The sequence below is a fragment of the Salvia splendens genome, chromosome 17 (assembly GCF_004379255.2).
Source record: "Salvia splendens isolate huo1 chromosome 17, SspV2, whole genome shotgun sequence".
NCBI lineage: Eukaryota > Viridiplantae > Streptophyta > Magnoliopsida > Lamiales > Lamiaceae > Salvia > Salvia splendens.
Genome location: NC_056048.1, coordinates 525,537 through 544,195, shown reverse-complemented (window position 1 = coordinate 544,195; position 18,659 = coordinate 525,537). Strand labels below are relative to the sequence as shown.

General features: G+C 37.4%; 3 protein-coding genes across 3 annotated transcripts; 2 read left to right on the top strand and 1 right to left on the bottom strand.

Annotated features, from left to right (window-relative positions):
* Positions 1–821: 821 nt before the first annotated feature.
* LOC121775118 (AUGMIN subunit 4-like) lies at positions 822–4,586 on the top strand. The gene is made up of 13 exons (XM_042172098.1): positions 822–1,062; positions 1,149–1,196; positions 1,289–1,414; positions 1,713–2,066; positions 2,261–2,360; positions 2,548–2,593; positions 2,732–2,825; positions 2,954–3,025; positions 3,148–3,206; positions 3,326–3,394; positions 3,469–3,520; positions 4,093–4,170; positions 4,382–4,586. The coding sequence occupies exons 1-13, from the start codon at positions 934–936 to the stop codon at positions 4,451–4,453; spliced, it is 1,299 nt and encodes a 432-aa protein (XP_042028032.1). The 5' UTR covers positions 822–933; the 3' UTR covers positions 4,454–4,586.
* Positions 4,587–4,754: 168 nt separating this feature from the next.
* Positions 4,755–8,055, bottom strand: LOC121775117 (calcium-dependent protein kinase 9-like). Its single transcript, XM_042172097.1, has 8 exons — positions 7,357–8,055; positions 6,689–6,832; positions 6,404–6,556; positions 6,191–6,306; positions 5,733–5,900; positions 5,493–5,620; positions 5,303–5,402; positions 4,755–5,040 (listed from the first exon to the last, which is right to left on the bottom strand). The coding sequence occupies exons 1-8, from the start codon at positions 8,003–8,005 to the stop codon at positions 4,966–4,968; spliced, it is 1,533 nt and encodes a 510-aa protein (XP_042028031.1). The 5' UTR covers positions 8,006–8,055; the 3' UTR covers positions 4,755–4,965.
* A 7,683-nt stretch (positions 8,056–15,738) lies between these two features.
* On the top strand, positions 15,739–18,196 carry LOC121775385 (NEP1-interacting protein-like 1). The gene is made up of 5 exons (XM_042172465.1): positions 15,739–15,961; positions 16,129–16,280; positions 16,734–16,817; positions 16,912–17,064; positions 17,842–18,196. Exons 1-5 carry the CDS (start codon positions 15,814–15,816, stop codon positions 17,962–17,964), a joined length of 660 nt encoding a protein of 219 aa, XP_042028399.1. The 5' UTR covers positions 15,739–15,813; the 3' UTR covers positions 17,965–18,196.
* The last annotated feature ends 463 nt before the right edge of the window (positions 18,197–18,659 follow it).

Here is an 18,659-nt window from a genome sequence, read left to right as displayed (position 1 = left end):
GTAAATTGTTTTGATGACTAAAGTCCCAATTTAGTCCTTAATATATTGCGTTTTTTTATTTTGGTCTAAAATATTATCTTTTGAATTATTTGGTCCCTCACATTTGGTCCATTTTGGACGGTTCCATCAAATTTTTGACGGTTATAATTACCGAGTCACAAATCCGTCACCAATCTGTTATACATTGTCATTTTAGTCATTTACGTGTAAGTTACATAAATTAGGAGGAAATTGAAGCATGAAAGTACTATTATTAGAATAATGATAATTAAAGTAATATATTAACTAACTAAAATATAGAATATTAAGTGGTACCAAAACGTAGTACTTCTAAATTTTATTATTGAAAATCGACGGACACGTATTTACATATTCCTATATATAGCCTAATAAAATTTGGCTCTTTTTCTATAAGTATAAAATTACATACACTTTCATTTAATTATAAAGTCTAATAAAGTAAATACCTATATTTATATACTTTATAAATACTAATTTTATGCATGTGTAGACGGATTAATGAGAGATCAGTTTCTCCCAGTTAGTGATAGATTAGTGACGGATTTGTGACACAGTAATTAATACCGTAAAAAAATTGACGGGAACGTCCAAAATGGACCAAATGTGATCCAATTTTAAATGTGAGGGGCCTAATATTTCAAAAGATAATGTTTTGGAAAAAAAATGCAAATATGTTAAGGACCAAATTGAGACTTTAGTCTTGTTTTGATTTCTATCAATTTTAAGTATTCCTATTTAATTTAGTTGTAAATATTTGAAAAAAGGAAATGTTTAGTGTTTCTCTATTTTTTAAGTTGAAAACACTTCACGCCATTTGGTAATCCCCCATTTCAATTTGGAAACCGGTGAGATTCAGAGAGAGCACTGAAATTTGTTGGATTGAACTCAAATTGAAGCTGCTGAAATTCATCAATGGCGAAAATATTCGCCTCGCAAAATCTTCCCTCTGACATCGCTCAAGTTATGGATCAGCTGGAGCGCCATTGTTTGGCACCTGACGGCTCTCTCATTTCCAAATCCACCTACTACGATCTCCAGCTCGTATTGTCCAATTTTCTCCCGCTTCTAATGACTCTCTCTCGTGATCGAATTCAATTTCCGTATTTTTGATTGATTTGGCAATGCAGGCGAGAGAAGAGATGTGTAAGGAGAGGCAGCGTTATTTGGAAGCCATGGTACTATTTATGCGATTTTTTCCTCTAATTGCAGTGCCGGATTTGGAGGTTTCCTCGTTTAAATTAGGATGAGTGTCGGTGCAATTTTGCAGGCGATTTACATAGAGGCAATTGCGATGGTGGAGGAGTATCAGCAAGCGGTTTCCGTGGCTAATTTGGGCGGTATTCGCGATATTCAGGGACTTTATCCGCAGCTGGGCTTGAAGAGCTTGCCTCAGGTTCCAAACAGTTTGCTAACGTTGAATTACGAGTAATATTAAAGTTTGGTAGACATTTGAAAGTGAATGGATGTGATTTGCTGCAAACACGTGCACAAAATTATGTCAATTAGAGTCTGAACTGAAGTATTAACATACACGATTAAAGCTTCTGATGCTGTGCTTATATGTATGTTTCTGTTTGGTTTAGTCCAATGTGTTGTTAAGTTGAGGTTGAATGAGATAGATGAGAATTGGCTTTGGATATTATATTTAAGACCTGAGCTGAAGGAGATGGCTGAAATAGAGTTATTTTCAGGTTTACGAGACCCTTGAGCATCGGATGGTTGTTGCTGAAGCTGCTCAAAAATTGAGGCTTCCTCTGATCTCCAAAGATGGTGAGATTCATGAGGAAGAAATTGAAAAATGGAGTGTAGCGTCGAGGAGCTCGCTTGATAGTACAAGTACTGGTGTCACTATCAGCTCAAGTACAAATTCGACTAATCATACAAATTTATCTGCCATTGGAGCGGGGACATCAGCAAACATTCCAGTTTCATTCGGAGCAACCGACTCGTCCGAACCTGAGGTTGGTGGTGTCCCTAATAGGTTCCTTGGGATAACTCCAGCCTATTTATGGCAAACCCAACTTCAGCAGGCACCGCTATCAATGGTATGTAACAACGCACAATGAAGGACAATCATGTATGTTACTGTCTACATGCAATTTGTAACAGCATGAAAATTCTTCTCCTGACTTCATTTCTAGAATTGAACTTTCTATAATCTGAACTTTCTTCTTATTGCTTAGTATTATTACAGCAGTGTTTATTGTTTAAAAGTGTTTCCAATTTACTGAAAATGCAGGACATTACAGAATACCAGGTGTTGCTTGCCCGTGAAATTGCCAGCAGGTTAGATGCCAAGTGTGACAAGGTAGCTGAAGCCATTGTGATAGATGACATTGGTTAGTGTACATTTTATCTCTACTCTCCACATTGTAAATGAGTTTTGGTCAGTGCCATTCATGCTCTTGAGATTGGTTTGCATCAGAACTGTTTAATGTTTTGTGCATATTGAGTTTTTCGTTCATAGTACTTAATATTGTAAAGATCTATCTTGTAATTGGACTATCTTTGACACTGGATTCCTAGATTCACGAACTGGTCACCAGAGCATGACTTCTCGACTTCCAGAAAGGTCTATCTCTCTCTCTCTCTCTCACACACACACACACACACATTCACTCTGCAAAATGACATGCATGCAGCATGCCTTTCCTTCTAGATTCTAGCAATCATAGATTGAAACAAGTTTAACCTTTTTGACATATCACAGGGTGAAGTTGATTATTGAAGAGATAGAAAGAGAAGAATTAGCATGGAGAGAGGATCTATATTCTTCTGACAGAAAATTTGCAGAATACTACAATGTAAGCAGAGCTGTTGTACTTTCTTGATGATCTATTATCCTTATATGACTTCTTTTACCTGACTATGTGTAATCATTAATGTTGGTGTCGTGATCTGCATGTACTTTCAAATATATTTTCTATCCAAGGTTTTGGAGCAGATTCTTGGGGTGCTTATTAAGCTCGTAAAAGATGTAAAACTCCGGCATCAACATAAATATGTAAGTTTTTGTATCACAGTTGTCTCAAAATATACCTTGGCCTTTCTTTTGGGCTATTCATAGCACTTTCTGTGTCTGAGAGACTCCTGTGAGCAATATGCTAATTGTTCTGCCTTTTATAGGATGAACTACAAAAGACTTGGCTATGCAAGAGATGTGAGACGATGAGTGCTAAATTAAGGTCTTTCTTTCCTGCTGCTGACATTTCTCTTGGAATTGAATTTCAACATACAGAAGTTGTTTATGGAATGTCCCATTTAAGGAGGATTGCTAACAAATTGTTTTGATTTGTTATTGAAGAGTTCTAGAGCATATTCTCCTGCTTGAAACTTATACTAGGGAAACCATTCCCGCACTCCACAAAATCAGGTAATTATTATATATTTGAAATAATACTTGGTTAACTGTTGGCCAGCGGTGTTTACGTACTTTGCTTTCACCAGGAAATATTTGGTTGAATCAACAGATGAAGCTTCACTTGCATACAATAAAGCGGTGAGCTTCCATATTCTTGTAGTGTGTTTTTAGCTATGATCAGATTAAGTTCTTGTTTGCATTGCACATATAACTCATTTGCTGGTTAATTTAACGGTCCTTGAAGTATGAGATAGTGTAGAGGATTATCGTGCATTGTTGCTGACCTGCTATGCACATCACTCTTCCAAGCTGAAGGTGTCGATTTGTGGAGTTATCAAATTATATCCAGATATTACGTGAGGGCAAAATTGATTGGTTTTTTCTTTTGACCGACAAGAATTACTAATACTACATATAATTGTAGCCTCTAGAGTTACATAGATACTAATAAAATCTTAAAGTTTGTGATGATCTACAGGCTTAAAATAAATTTACTTTTGAAGTGCTGCCTCATTCCCCATGCTTCAAACTATTCTATTAATCAACACGACTTTGAGTGTACGGTTTTTTCAGTCTATCTTCCACACACATCTGATTTGTAGTCGGAGATTGCACTTATTATGTGAGGATATACATGTAGACCGAGATTATTGCAGCTAACCAAAAATAGGAAAACTAAAAACAAATGTGTGTTTCAATTTCTTTACCAGGTCACACGGCTTCGTGAGTACCAAGGTGTCGATCCTCATTTTGATACCATAGCCAGGCAATACCATGACATAGTGAAGGTAAAATCTGGAGCAACTTCAATTCTTACTTATGATGCCTTCACTTTGCATGTAAATTTATCATGGGAAAACGAGGGAAAAGAAAATCCCACCCTTCAAATATCTACTTTCTTTTCCCTGATAAATTTACAACCAAAGAGAACGTACCATTCGATGCTAGGCTGCACTACCGAACCCCCCCTCTAATTTTCTAGGAAAATTCCCCTTGCAGAAATTGGAAAACATGCAATGGACCATTCATCAGGTGGAAATGGACTTGAAACGTGATCAACCCACCACCTAACTTTTTTATAAGAGAAACTTTCACCTGTGTGTAAATAATATAATGATACTACTACATTATTTGGGTTTTTATTTCATGTTTTGTCACAGAGAGAGAGTTATTCGAATCTTCTATTGCTTTCTTTTATTCACGAGTCCCATGTTTATTTTTCTCTTAAATTTTTTACACGTTGTAAGAGGATCTATATGCGGGCCTGAGTTGGTGGCATAATGTATCAAAATTTAAGTTGTATACGAAATATTAATATTTAGTTTATTAAAGATCGAGATAGATTCGATCAGTGACCGTTGTCTAAGCTAACCAATAACTGCCCAAAGCTGCATTTGGAATACATCAGGAGACTAATGTTGTAAGAAAAGGAATGTGTAATAAAAAGAATGTGTAATCTTCCATGTTAGTATAAAGGAAGACAAAAAAGAAGAAAAGAGTAGAAACATGGGAAAGAGAATAAGTGGGATTTGTATAATCTATATATGATACAATTGCCATTTGCAGCAGATAAAATTCACCAACTAGAAGAGATTGGCTTGATTCTGGTTTCCAGTTCTCATCATAGTACAAAACTCTTCATAATTAATTCTTCCATCCTGCAAGGAGAAGAAGGCGATTGAAACGATGTAGTTCGATCGTGTCCTCATAACGACATCGTTTTGTGCTATGTCATTTAAAAAAGCCAAATTGGATTGTAAACGATGTCTGTGTCCTTTTTCGATCCTTGAAAATTTGACGTGAACAATAACGTTTTTAATATTGGATTATAATTTAAAATAACCCCTTAATTTAATATTAGATGATAATTATATTAAAAAGCACCATTAATTAAAATATGAGGAAGTTAATTAAGCTTACATTGTCTGAGTCTACTTCAGCAATGATCTCCTTTATGGTTGCTGGATCTCCCATCCCATGTTCTTGCATACCTGTTTCCAGTTCATCTCTTGTAATGAACCTATCAACACAAAAACACAACCATTAGTTATCCTTCAATAATATATGATTCTCAAATATATTAATAAATAAGTAAAAAAGAGATGCTTACCCACTATTATCTTTGTCAAAGTATTGGAATGCTTTATAAAGATTTTCCTCCCTTTCTAATCTGTGTCTGTGCATTGTGGCTGTTATGAACTCAATATAATCTATTGTCCCATTTCCATCCACATCAGCCTACACAAATGTTGTCACAAATTAAACATAAGTTTTTCCATAATTCAAAATTCACTAGCACAGTAGTTGAAGACAACTTAATGGGAAACTAAGGGTTTTTTTTATTAATTACCGCGTCCATTAACTGTCGAACTTCAGTCTCGGTTAGTTTGGATCCGAGCCGGGCTAAGCCGGCTTTGAGTTCTTCATAAGTGATGGTGCCACTTTTGTCAGTGTCCATATTTGTGAACATTGCTTTCAGACCATGTATTTCCTCTGTAGACAGATTTTCTGCTATCACCTGCATAGTGGTCCAGACATATTGTCACGGGGTGTGTTCAACTAATTACAAGATAAAAAAGAGAATATTTCTTCAATAGGTCAGAGATTCAAGACATCCATGTATGTGTGAGTTGTAATTCAAAAAAACGACAAGTGGAACATAGATAAAAGGTAGCCACATTAGATGGCGATAAAACAACTTAATCGGTAAGATGTTTCCCTTCTAATCAATAGATCTATCACGGGTTCAGTCACTTGAATTGCGCGTATTTGTGAAGGTATCAAGTGTATGTGAGTTGTAATTCATACCTTAAGTGCAAGCTTCTTAAGTTTGTTCATTGCTCGGAATTGCTTCATCCTAGTGAGAACCGCGCTATCTATAGGTTTGTCAGACGCTTCCCCTCCTTCTTTAAGCCAAGGATGCTCTAATAAGTCCAAAACAAGAGTGAATATTAGTGTAATTAAGAAACAAATGGATAAGGTAACAAAATTAGAAGATAATGTGTATGTATAGTTACATACCAAGAACTTGTGCAGCGGTAATTCTCTTGTTTGGGTCCATAGTAAGCATTTTACGCACAAGGTCCTTTGCACTCTCCGATATAGATGGCCAAGGTTTCGTCTCGAAATCCACGGTGCCCCTCAACACGGAGTCGAATATGGCACGCTCATTATCTACACGTAGCGATGAAGCTGTTAGGAGCGTTTATTTTTTAGGGGGGGGGGGTTATCCTAAATATATAAAATTAATGTGGAGGAATTCCAGCAATTATGATAAGTAAAGACGATGAGGAGGAGGTAGTTTACCGCCCCAAAAGGGAGGTACGCCGCTGAGTAATATGTAAAGCATGACTCCGGCACTCCACACATCGGCTTCCTTCCCGTATTTACGACGGAGCACCTCCGGAGCCACGTAATAAGCGCTCCCCACTACATCCTTGTATGTCTTGCCTGCATCCGCACAACACCAACACCAAAACACATACATTATCAATTTTCAACCTGTTCACAAAAAATATGATATAGAGAGCTTATGCTTTTTAAAATTTTAGATATTAATATAATTTTGATAAAGACACTATAAAGGAAAAAAAAGAAAAGAAAAAGTAAACTTACAAGTTTGATAGGAGCTTAAGCCCCTTTACCATTCTATTCGTTTCTATTTCACATAAATTTGGTAAAACTTATGATGTCAACATACTATAACGTTTTGATCAAAATCAAAAAATTAAAAAATTTAAAAATTAAAATTGCAATATTAAATTTAATGACTTTAGTCAACTATTGCTTCATCCCGAAAAGTACCTAATTTTAATATGACATCAGATCATTACCAAGTCGATGAGGATCGTAGAAATTAGTAAGAAATTCCAATTTTAACTCCCTGGAACTATTTTCCTGTGTTCGCCCCTACTCGTATATACTACAAATTGACACAAAACGCAGCGTTTAAAGAGTAAAACCAACCACATTACCTTCCTCAATAAACACGGAGAGGCCGAAATCGGTGGCCTTGAGCAGCGCCTCCTCCGTCTTATCGGAGAGCAGGAAATTCTCGGGCTTGAGATCGCGATGCATGACCCCCATGAAATGGCAAATCTGCACGACCCCAACAATGCTCCTGCAAATCCCAGCCGCCTTCCTCTCGCTGTAGTGCCCCTTTGCAATGATCCGGTCGAAGAGCTCCCCGCCCTCGCAGAGCTCCATCACGAGATGCACGGAGTGCTTGTCCTCGTAGGCCCCTTTAAACTCGACGATGTTGGGCTGGCCGCTGAGATGCTGCATGATCTGAATCTCGCGCCTCATGTCGTCCTTGTCGCTGCGGGTGACGAGCTTTTTCTTGGAGATGGATTTGCAGGCGAAGTGGCGGCCGGTGGCGGAGGAGGTGCAGAGGTGGGTGACGCCGAACTGGCCGCGCCCGAGCTCCTTGCCGAGGGTGTAGTGGGATTTCACGTCGGAGAGGGGCTTACCGAGGATGGTGTTGGGTGTTTTTGTGGGGGGAGGGGAGGGGAGGTGGGCCGCGGCGGCGTAGCCGGGGGAGATGGAGAATTGGATGGGGGTTTGGTGGTGGTGGTTGCCGGTGGTGGAGGGTTTGGGGTTTTGCTTGCTTATGCAAAGCCCCATTTTTTTTGTTTTGGGAGAGAGAATGAAAGGATTGTTAGTAAAATGGATTGGATGTGTTGTGTTTTTGTATTTGTTTGTTTGGAGATTGTTTGATCATGGAGAGGGAATTTGTCAACGTGAGGGGGTATGGAGGAAAAGATGTAGTGGGTGTTCGGTTTGCATGATTGTATCTCGGATTAAATATGTAAAGTGTTTGGTTCATGAGATAACTAAATCATAGATGGATAATCATGAGATAATTAGTCATAGTTAACCCTCATATGACTAAAATAATCTCACAACTCAATCATAGATTATATCTTGGTATTATTTTATCTAGGAAACCGAACACCACCACCGTAAGAGATTAGTTTATAGGGTTGGTTATTCTACTGATTTTTACTTACTTTTTAAAAGATATTGGAATGTTAGTTTGTCTTACTCTAGCTTCTTTTTTGTTTGTGTAAAGGAAAGTGTTAGAATTTCATTTTTTTTAAAGTAAACGGTTATTAATGCATTCAGCCATATTTTCTTTCTCTTCATTGTTATTTTACTTATTTTTCTCTCTATGTATTAACTATGTATTTAACACTAAATAACAATTTCTAAAATTCTGTATCACCTTCCAAATGTGAATTAAATGTACTATTAGTTTTGTAATAGCATGCGGAAAATAATATTGTAATTATAGCTAGTATTTATGTATTCTGTTATTTACCTAATAAAGACTGAATCTTTCGAGAGATTTTACTAATTTATTTAATTTTAATGAATGGAAATTTAACTGTCGCATTTATGAGAAATACTAGTATCAAACTAGGCCAAAGTTTATAATTTTAGTGATTAATAGTCTTATTTTCAATTTATTCTGTATTATATCTTCCACGAATTTTTTTTAAAACGATATTCATGTCATGCTTATTTAATTTATTTGTTACAACTTACAATGTGTGTGGTCAAATATTTTATGTGTTTTACATAAAATTTCAGATCTAAGTGCTCATATTTATTCATTAATTATGTGTAGCAAATATTTAAATAGTAGATTTAGTTAGTCCCTAATATCTCAAAATATTATGGTGAAAGCATATTTGGACTATGATTTAAAGTGAAATATTATTATTGGTTTTATATTGACTTTCCACGATTAAATATGGATGGAAAAGTTCACATACACGTTGAATTGAATTAATCTAGATTGCCAACCAACGAGGAAGTATTATATATGAGAAATAATGAATCAACAGTGGGAGATCGGAAAGAGGAACGAAGGCTGTTATTTGATTTATTAATTAATTGAATTGTTGGCATCTACGATGTAATTACAACGCAAAGGCCTAAGAGATTTATTTAATTTGATACTCATTCTTCACTTTCATTGATATAATCAAATATTATGATTCTTGTCATCAGTTAATCACGCATTTATATTGTATAGTGTGATAAAATAACTATACTTTATTGCCGGCCAACTTTTCATAACTGTACTTGTTTTTCTTTTTGTTTCTTCTTTTTGGGTTTCGAGAAAGAGAATGAGATGCGTTGGAGTATTATTTTAAATGGATCCAAGTTTTAAAAAAATACTATGAAAAAGTGAAGGAAAAATCAGGAAAAAATATATATATTTATAGTTAATAGTATTAAATATATCTAAACATACATATAAATTAATTACATATATAAAATATTAACTTGTATGTAAATGAACCATTCTAATATTATTCGAATTTGTTACATTTCAATTTATTACACAATATGATTCACTCAAAGTGAATAATTGGAATACTATTACTAAAATATAATTAAATAAGTCATTATTACAATTATAGTATAATTTTAATATTAAAACAGGGTATACAATAAAAACATGAAACAGCAGATTAGATATGTGCCACCTATAAAGGGAATTTCCACTTTTCCAACATGAATTTAGAATATATATGAAAGAGAGAAACTCCAAAATAGTGATTCGCACACCTTTTATTCTCTCAAAGCTTTTTATCTTTTGATGTAGAGAAAAAGATTCCATTAATTTTATTTTATTTATTATTATTATTATTATTATTTCAATTATAATTTGTTAAATTTAATGAAACATGGTCTCATTGCGTCTTTTATTTATAAAAACTATCACTGGTTATTCTCCATTCATCACGTAATTAATTATTCGATTTGAACTTTATTTTTAATTAATTAAAAAATATTCTTATCAATTAAACTTATGCTTTATAGTTGGTCTCAACGCGTAGGACATTTCTACGTGAGGTACCTCATAAAGAAATCAAATTTATGTTGCTTTGACACCTTGACACACATTGCAAAACATTCGTGGATACTTAGTTATGATTTTCTTTCTTAGTTGTATTTTTGGATAATATTCATTATTTTTTGTTGGAGTTAAATAATGGAGTACTACTAATTCTTATGGAATACTAGTATTATGCAAGTCACATGGCTACGATCTAAATTTTTTGATTGTTTATATGAATATATGATGGTGATGCAACATGGAATTCCAAGAAATGGGAAGCAATCAAACGTTGATTAGATTACAAAATATATACTTCTATTGTCTATTGAATATATTTATATACTAGAAGTATAAAACATTATAATTATTTTATTAATCATTCATCGCCCGAGTGCTATTTATTGACCAAGAATAGATCAATTAAATATGTCACGCGGAAGTGGTCTTTGAGTAGTGAATTACACGTCTTTTGTTTCACGAGCATTATGTGAAAATGATTATCATATTTTGGTCATAATATTTTATAAAATATCAACTTATTTTCAATTAAACCTCAATTATTGGTCGAATTTATTTAAAAAAAATTCTAACTAGCTAGGAGTAATATAATATGTCTAATACTATAGTTTTGATTAATGTCCGAACTCAACCCATTATTCGATTTGAAAACAATTTATTTTTATTTTATTGAGGATCTATGAGTTTGGAATTGAAGTATTTATTTATACAATAAATTTAGTTAAAAACTCATTAATTAAAACAATTTGAGCCATAAAATATTTTTTTACCAGGGTTAGAGGCCCAAAATGTGACCTAGCTGAAGAACTTGGATTAATTCCAAACCACAAGCCCAAGAGTATACAATGACTTTTTAAAATAAAAAGGCCCACTGATAATTCAACATATTTAAACCGATCACTCTCTCTAGGCCCATTCATTCAAGAAATTATCTTAGTATTTTTTTATCATATAATCCTGCTATAAATATTTTTTTTTCTTACATGCCTATACAGCCACATTTAATATTTATGATTAAATGTCCTTTAATAATATAACACTTTACCAAGGTTTTTTTAAAATTTCTTTTAATTACGACTCATACACACTTACAATACATATGAGCGAATAAAACCTTGACCTAATCAAACAACGCCAACATAATAAACAATACAATCTCCTACAACCACTATTCTTATTAATTGAAACTTCATACAAAACCGTCAAAGTTAAATACCAATCCAATGGATCAAATAAATACATGGTACAACACCCCTAGGCAAGAACAATTTCATAAATGAGGACTTTCAATCCTTTTCTAGTTTCCCCAATTAAAACAAATCTACTTCTCACCATACCACATTTAATTTTTAAGCAAATGTCCATATCGTACCCATATCTCATATTAATGGCGAATCCAGCGGGGCCGACTGATCCCTCTACTAGCCCACGAGGGTCAAAAAATTCTATTAAATTTGACATTCAGCGTTGCTATATACAATCTCACATTAGGGTTCACTTGCGTCTTCATCCATTGTATATTGTGAGCAACAGTCGCTTCATTGCCTTTATCTTCCGATGCCAACAACAACCTTCTTCAATCTCGAAAGCCAAAGGTCCTGAATTCGAATCCGTTGCTATTTATATATTAAGAATAGGAGGATAGAAAATATCTCAAGCAACAATAAATGCAGAGTGAATGATGGAGACCAATAAATAATGAATCATAGTCAGCTTGAGGCTTGAGCACACAGATAAGGTGAAATTTCAGGTAACGGCGCCTGGTTTTGTAGATCTCATGCATTTACTCTCATGATACCATTTTTATTTTTTTTTATATAAACATTGGCCTATGGGATGTTACTTGGACCATTTGTAAAAATAATATTATAATAATACTAAACAAAGTATAGTATAATGAATTAAGAGCATCCACAATGGTTTTGGACAATCAATAGCCTAATCACAAACTCCTCATGCCACATTAGCAGCCCTAAAAACTCCTCCTGTCACATCATCAGGACCATCAATAGTCCAGCCATAGCCTAGCCACAATAAACAAAATTATAAAAAAAAATAATTAACAATCACACAAAATACGGAATTAAATTTTTGACACAGATACGAGAATACTCAATAATAATATTAAAATTTTAAAAAGTACATTAATTAAAAAAAAGTACATTAATTTAAAAAAAATTACATAAATAAAAAAAATCCTCCTCCGTACACGAACCCCCCGCCTCCGCCTTACTCCTCGCCGTCGTTGCCGCCGTTGTCGCCGCTATCCGGGACCCCCAAATCTGCGGCATCTGAGCCCGCGTCTGAGGCCCTCACCTGTGCCGCGGCGGAGGTTAAATCGGCCTGCATACTCACGAGCATCGCGTGGAGAAAACTCTTCTCCTCGGGGTCGGTTGCCGCCCTCCATTCAGCTAAGACCTTCCACATCTGAGAGCACGTTTGTTGACGCGCGAAGAAGGCGAGGTCGGCTGTCGACTGGCCAACAGGGGGGATGCCGACTGGACCTCCTGGGAGGCCTGGCGAGCCCGTTACGCCCGTCTTTGACCAATCGGGCGAGTGCGTCGAGCAAACGCGGGAGGGGACGAGAAATCCTGTGCATCCTCGGGGAGGTCGTGGGAACCGTCACTGCTATCGCCGCTGTAATCACCGGTATAGTTCAGGCGGTGCTTCTTCGGCCAGCCAGCGTCGACACCTGCCCGAAACTGCTCGTAGTCCATCAACACCTCGTAGCAGTTTCAGTAGGTGAACTCCTTGTAAAGCCCGGGCACGGGGAACTCTTTCTCCGCCATCCTCCTGCAGTCCTCGTCAGTTTGGCCACTGGACTGCATGCGGAGGGCGTTGGTGTACAAGCCCGAAAATCGGGAGACCCCAACCCTGATTCGGTCCCACGCCTTCCGGCTCTCCTCCCCGCTGCGTGGCCGCCCCTCTGTGCAAAATGCCTTGTAGGCTGCTGCTATTTTAGCCCACAATTTGACGATCCTCTGGTTGTTCGAGGCGAGGGGATCATCGCAAACACTCACCCACGCCTTGGACAGCGCGACGTTCTCCGAGTCCGTCCATTTCCTCCGTGCCGGGCTGTCGTCACCAGCCGGCTGCGACGACTCGCCGACCACCCTCTTCACCTTCTTCTTCTTTGGCGCGCCCCGACCCCGCCCTACTCCCCCCGTTTGAACGGGAGTGTCCGCATCCCTGAGATTTATCCCCAACTCCTCTAGGGAGAAAATCTCAATCCCAGTGAACTGCGTCTCCGCTGGGGTCGATGTGTGCGAAGAAGTAGTAACAAAATCAAAACTGGGGCGATAGACGTTGCCCCCCCCCCGGCGTCGGCGTCCCCTGCATCCCCGGGTACCCCGGCATCATCTGCATCCCGGGTGCCCACCCCGTCATCATCTGCATCCCCGGTACCCCCTGCCCGCCCTGCATCGCCGGCCCCTCTGGCATCCCCTGCCATCCCTGCACACCACCCCCGGGCATCATCTGCTGCCAAGGGTACATGTTGTAGTACCCGCCCATCGGACCCCATCCACCTCCCACGGGTACCATGGGGGTTTGAGACCCGCTCGTCCCTGGAGTTGGCTTGTTGTTGTGTTCCATTTCGCGTTGTTGCTCTTGTACAGAAATTAAGATAGAGAGAGTACTCGTTATAACAAGTGGTGCAAATGAAAATGACGTGCAAGTCGCGTATATATAGTGTTTCGAAAAATAAATAAATAAATAAAATTTCGCTTGTCGATCGCTCGCCGATCGGGAGCCTGTAATGGCGGCCAGCCGATCGACGAGCGCTTCGGCCAGCGCGAGGGAATCGGCGTGCGCTCGCCGTTTTTCTCGCCGATTTGGCGCTCGCCGGCTGCAATGATTCGGCGAGCGGACCGGCGAGTACCAGGGATCGGGTAGCCGGTGGGCTCGCCGCCATTGCGGATGCTCTAAGTTAGGGGAGATAATTGGTTTTGGTGTGATGGGTATTTTCAACGTGTGAACAATTAAAATTGGAGATATGTAGCTTGTTTATCCTTTTAAAGGGACGATGACATTTCTGTTTTCATCCATTTTCTATCTTGGTGTCCAGTTAAACAGGCACAAGTTTTAAGAAAATTATTATTTTTTAGTGCTGAGATGATAAAACTGTTTTATTTAGAGTATCTTTACATAAAAGTTAAACCTATTTTATTGTAAATATAATCTCAAATATGATTTTACCTCAAACTCAAACTTAAAAGAATATTCTCTATATTAGTATCTTTATTGCTTACAAAATTGATTTTTTTTTGGTTTTTGTCATGTAAACCTAAAGATAAGTATTCTTTACTCAAAAAAAAAAAATGAAATTGGTTTTGGAGTACTATTGAAGCTAATTATCTATATCATTTTAGGTTTTAGAGTATTATTATATTTGTGAATGATTTTGAATAAATTGTGATGGTAATTATTGTATAGTACTCCCTCCGTTCCATTGTAGTGGGGGCATTTCTTTTCGGCACGGAGATTAAGAAAGTAGAGAGATGAAGAGAGAATAAAGTAAGAGAGAGTAAAGTAAGTGAGAAGAAATGTGTTAACTTTTACTAAAAAGGGAAATGACTCCACTACTATGGAACGTACCAAAATGACAAAATGACTCCACTACTATGGAACGGAGGGAGTAGTACTTATCAATTTGTCAAATGGAAATATAAAAATAAAAGTTCATATTATTAGAGGAAAGAAAAGGGAAATAAATTTATTTCCCTTTTACTTGTAATAAGTAGGGTTGGAACGGTACGGTATACCGTGCCGAAATTGCCATACCGTATATTGTACCGAAAAATGCGGTATGACCAAAAACTTTACCTTTACCGTACTGCTTTTTTCGGTATACCGCATACCGGTATATCAAAAAGTCGGTATACCAAAATTTAGATATCGTTACCTTACCGACATTTCGGTATATCGTACTGTGATTTCGGCATACCGTATATTGCGGTATACCGAAATCACGGTACGGTATACCGAATACCGCGGTATACCGCAATTATGTTTAATAAAATTATATAATAATATATTTTATAAATAATAAATATGTTAAATATGGTATATCTGTGGTATATACCGCCAATTACGGTATATACCGTATTTGCGGTATGCCAGTATATACCGTAAATACCGAAAATATGCGGTATATACTGTAAATTTGCGGTATATACCGCAATTGCGGTATGATGTGGTATAACGCGATATACCGCGATATATACAAAATGCATACCTTTACCGTACCTAAAACTATCGGTACGGTATGATACCGTACCAAAAAGTATGATATACCAAAAATTCGGTATTTTCTATATTTTTTCGGTACGGTCAGTGCGGTATTTCGATATATTTTCCCCTCCCTAATAATAAGGACCTAAGAAATAAGACGACGAAATCCGATCATGGCCGAACTCCTTGGACACGTGTGTGGTAGCTCATGAGCTCCCAACCAGATATAAATGCGCTCCTATAAAATTCAATCCCTCACCGGTTTTATTCCTAAAGAAAAAAAGGGGCCTCTCCCAAATTAGCGCCAACAGTCTCTCTCAACACTTAAATGTTGATCTCCTATCAGCTGATCCAACGGTGGGCTTCCGCCGCCGCCTCTCGGATTCACACTCAGCTCCGCCGCTCCCAATTTCTGCTCCTCTTCGCGCTGCTCAAGAAATCCGCCGTTGCTCTGCTCACCTGCGTCTTCGCTCTCGGTAACCAATCCAGCCCCCTTTTCACCTCTTCGATTTCGATTGATTTTCAAAATTCGGCTCTATTTCACACCAGTTTCGTTCCAATTAGGAGAAATTCGATGTATCTGCTTGTTTCGTGCTTCTATTGCTAACTAATTTGAGCATTTGGGGAAAATTTGTGTGTGTAGGCGGAGCTATTGTAGGGGTAATTAGCGGAGCGCTGAAAGGGCAGACCACAGAAACGGGTCTGCTGCGTGGGGTTGGTGTAGGGGCGGTGGCTGGCGCCATCACCGCCGTGCAGCTCATGGAACTCATACTGAATGGGGAGCATTTTTCCAAGGTGATATATTCTTTGCCTCCGTTGTTAACGAGTATAGTGTCCCAACATCGATTGGTTAAAGACTGTTGGTGTGGGGTTTATAGATTAAACGAGCTGTCTCCCGATAGAATAGTTTTTTGGGACGAGCTCTCCTAACTCGGAGTGGTGGTCTGATAAAGGAATTAGCTGTAACCAACATGATATGGTGTGAGGTTTATGGATAAAACGAGCTCTGTGTCTAGAGATTAGTTTTTTTGGGGATGAGCTTTCTGTTTGGTTTGTAACATGAGATGTTTTGGAGCTAATTCGGAGTGGTGGCCTGATAAAGGAATTGGCCGTGCGATAGGGAGTTGAGAAAGGGAGTCGATTTGACAGCTGATGTGGGGTGTATGAATGTGAATAAATTGGATTATTAGTCACTTTGTTGAAGAAAGAGGGGATTACAAGAAATTGAAGGCATGTTTTTTTTTTCAGGCAGCACTAATATGCAGTCTTGTGAATGGGAAGATATTTATGGAGTGGGTAAGCCCTGCAGTCTTAAAAGCATACCAATGGCAGGTAAAGCTTGATTCTTTATTATTTGGAATTCCTGATTTTTCTGTTTTTTTTAAGTGTTAGGTAAGTTGAACTTACTTTGTTTGAAAATGTTCAGATCAGCACTATGGAGACAGGTTTGATGGAGATTTCAGACATTTTTGAGGTGAATACCATTAGGGGATTATCTCAGGATGCCATTAAAGGACTACCAAGCTTTGAGTTTAATAGTGCTGAGACTTCCAACACTAATTGTGCCATTTGCTTACTGGTATATATCTCTTATTAGCATTAATGTTTGGTCCATTTAAAGCATAATTTGGAGTATAACTAGTCTGATATGTTTTTTATGTGTTATTTCTATGGTTAATTGTAGTTTATGGTATGGAATTTGGAGGGATTCGAAGAAACACCCTAAATTTTGAAAAAAAAATGCAAAAAGTTGCATTTGGTTGTAAACTTATGGTTAGAAAACGAGGATAATATCTTTTCCTTTGTATTTCTCGTTTTTTCCCCCTTATCTTCTATAAGGGCTCTGTTTGGTAGTCATGTTTCGCTGGGATCACGGAATTATCTTGGCTCTACTTGCTGTTTGGTTTGCAAATTAATTTAACTGCATAACCCTCTCCTTGGCCTTTAAGGACCCGTGTTCTTTTCTTAGATTTCCTGGGTTATTTGACCCACCAATTTGGTGGGTTAGTTTATTCGGCTTGAAATTCGAACCCACGTCTCTTATTCCTCATATTCAATTAGTTTATTCGGCTTGAAATTCGAACCCACGTCTCTTATTCCTCATATTCAATTAGTGTATTCGGCTTGAAATTCGAACCCACGTCTCTTATTCCTCCTATTCAATCCAATGAGGATAAAATCATCACACCAAGCTTGCACACTTAGGCTCGAACTATGACATTAAAGCTAGTGCCCAAGCTTGAACTATGACATTAAAGCTAGTGTTCTCATGTGGTGATTGATGTTTATTTTCTAACATGATTGTAACAAAAAGTTGCATTTTTTGAAAACTAGTGCTCACACTGTTTCTTGCCAGGATTTGACGGATGGCGAATCTACTCGGTTGCTGCCTAGCTGTAGGCATTTCTTCCACATGCATTGTATAGATGAATGGCTCATCCGACAAGCAACCTGCCCGGTTTGCAGAAAAGACGTTTGAGGACTCTCAGAAGACGAAAATGAGTTGGAAAAGGAAACTCGGAGCCCTTGGAACAGTTAAGGGGGCTAGAAAAAGAGGTGGAAATGATGCGAGGATGTCTGTTTCATGAACTGGGATGCTGGATTAGTATAAATGAAGTTATAACCGTTGTTTGTCTATAAAGAAAAGGAGACATCTCTGTATGATATTGGCGTCGCCTCTATGTCGATAAAAGCTTTTCTTTTTTACTGCATTTTGTGCAATGTGTCATCTCTGATCCAACACTGAGTACTTAAAAAATGCATCTTGCTTATGGTGAACGGAGAGACTGCTTATTATGCAATTATAATTTTCATCTATAAATACTCACATTCTCCTTCTTTTCATTCCTATAATTTTTATTTTTAATTTCATTGATTTTTTAAAATTCCTTATTATATAAATGGGTGGGTGGAGGTATGGGTTCTCTGTTAAGGAAAAATCATATGCACCAACCTCTTTTGCTTATTTCAGAATGCTTGATTGAATAAATTAGTGCTTTTTAGAATGATGGGTTGATCCAATGCTACATAAGATAACTATGATGATTGGTTGGACATTAAATACCTACATTAAACTGGATCATGTTTCCATTGGTCAGTTGTAAATATATTTGAACTGATTAAATGCATCATGAGAATCTCAATATCAACCTTATCTATTTGTCAGGATAAAGG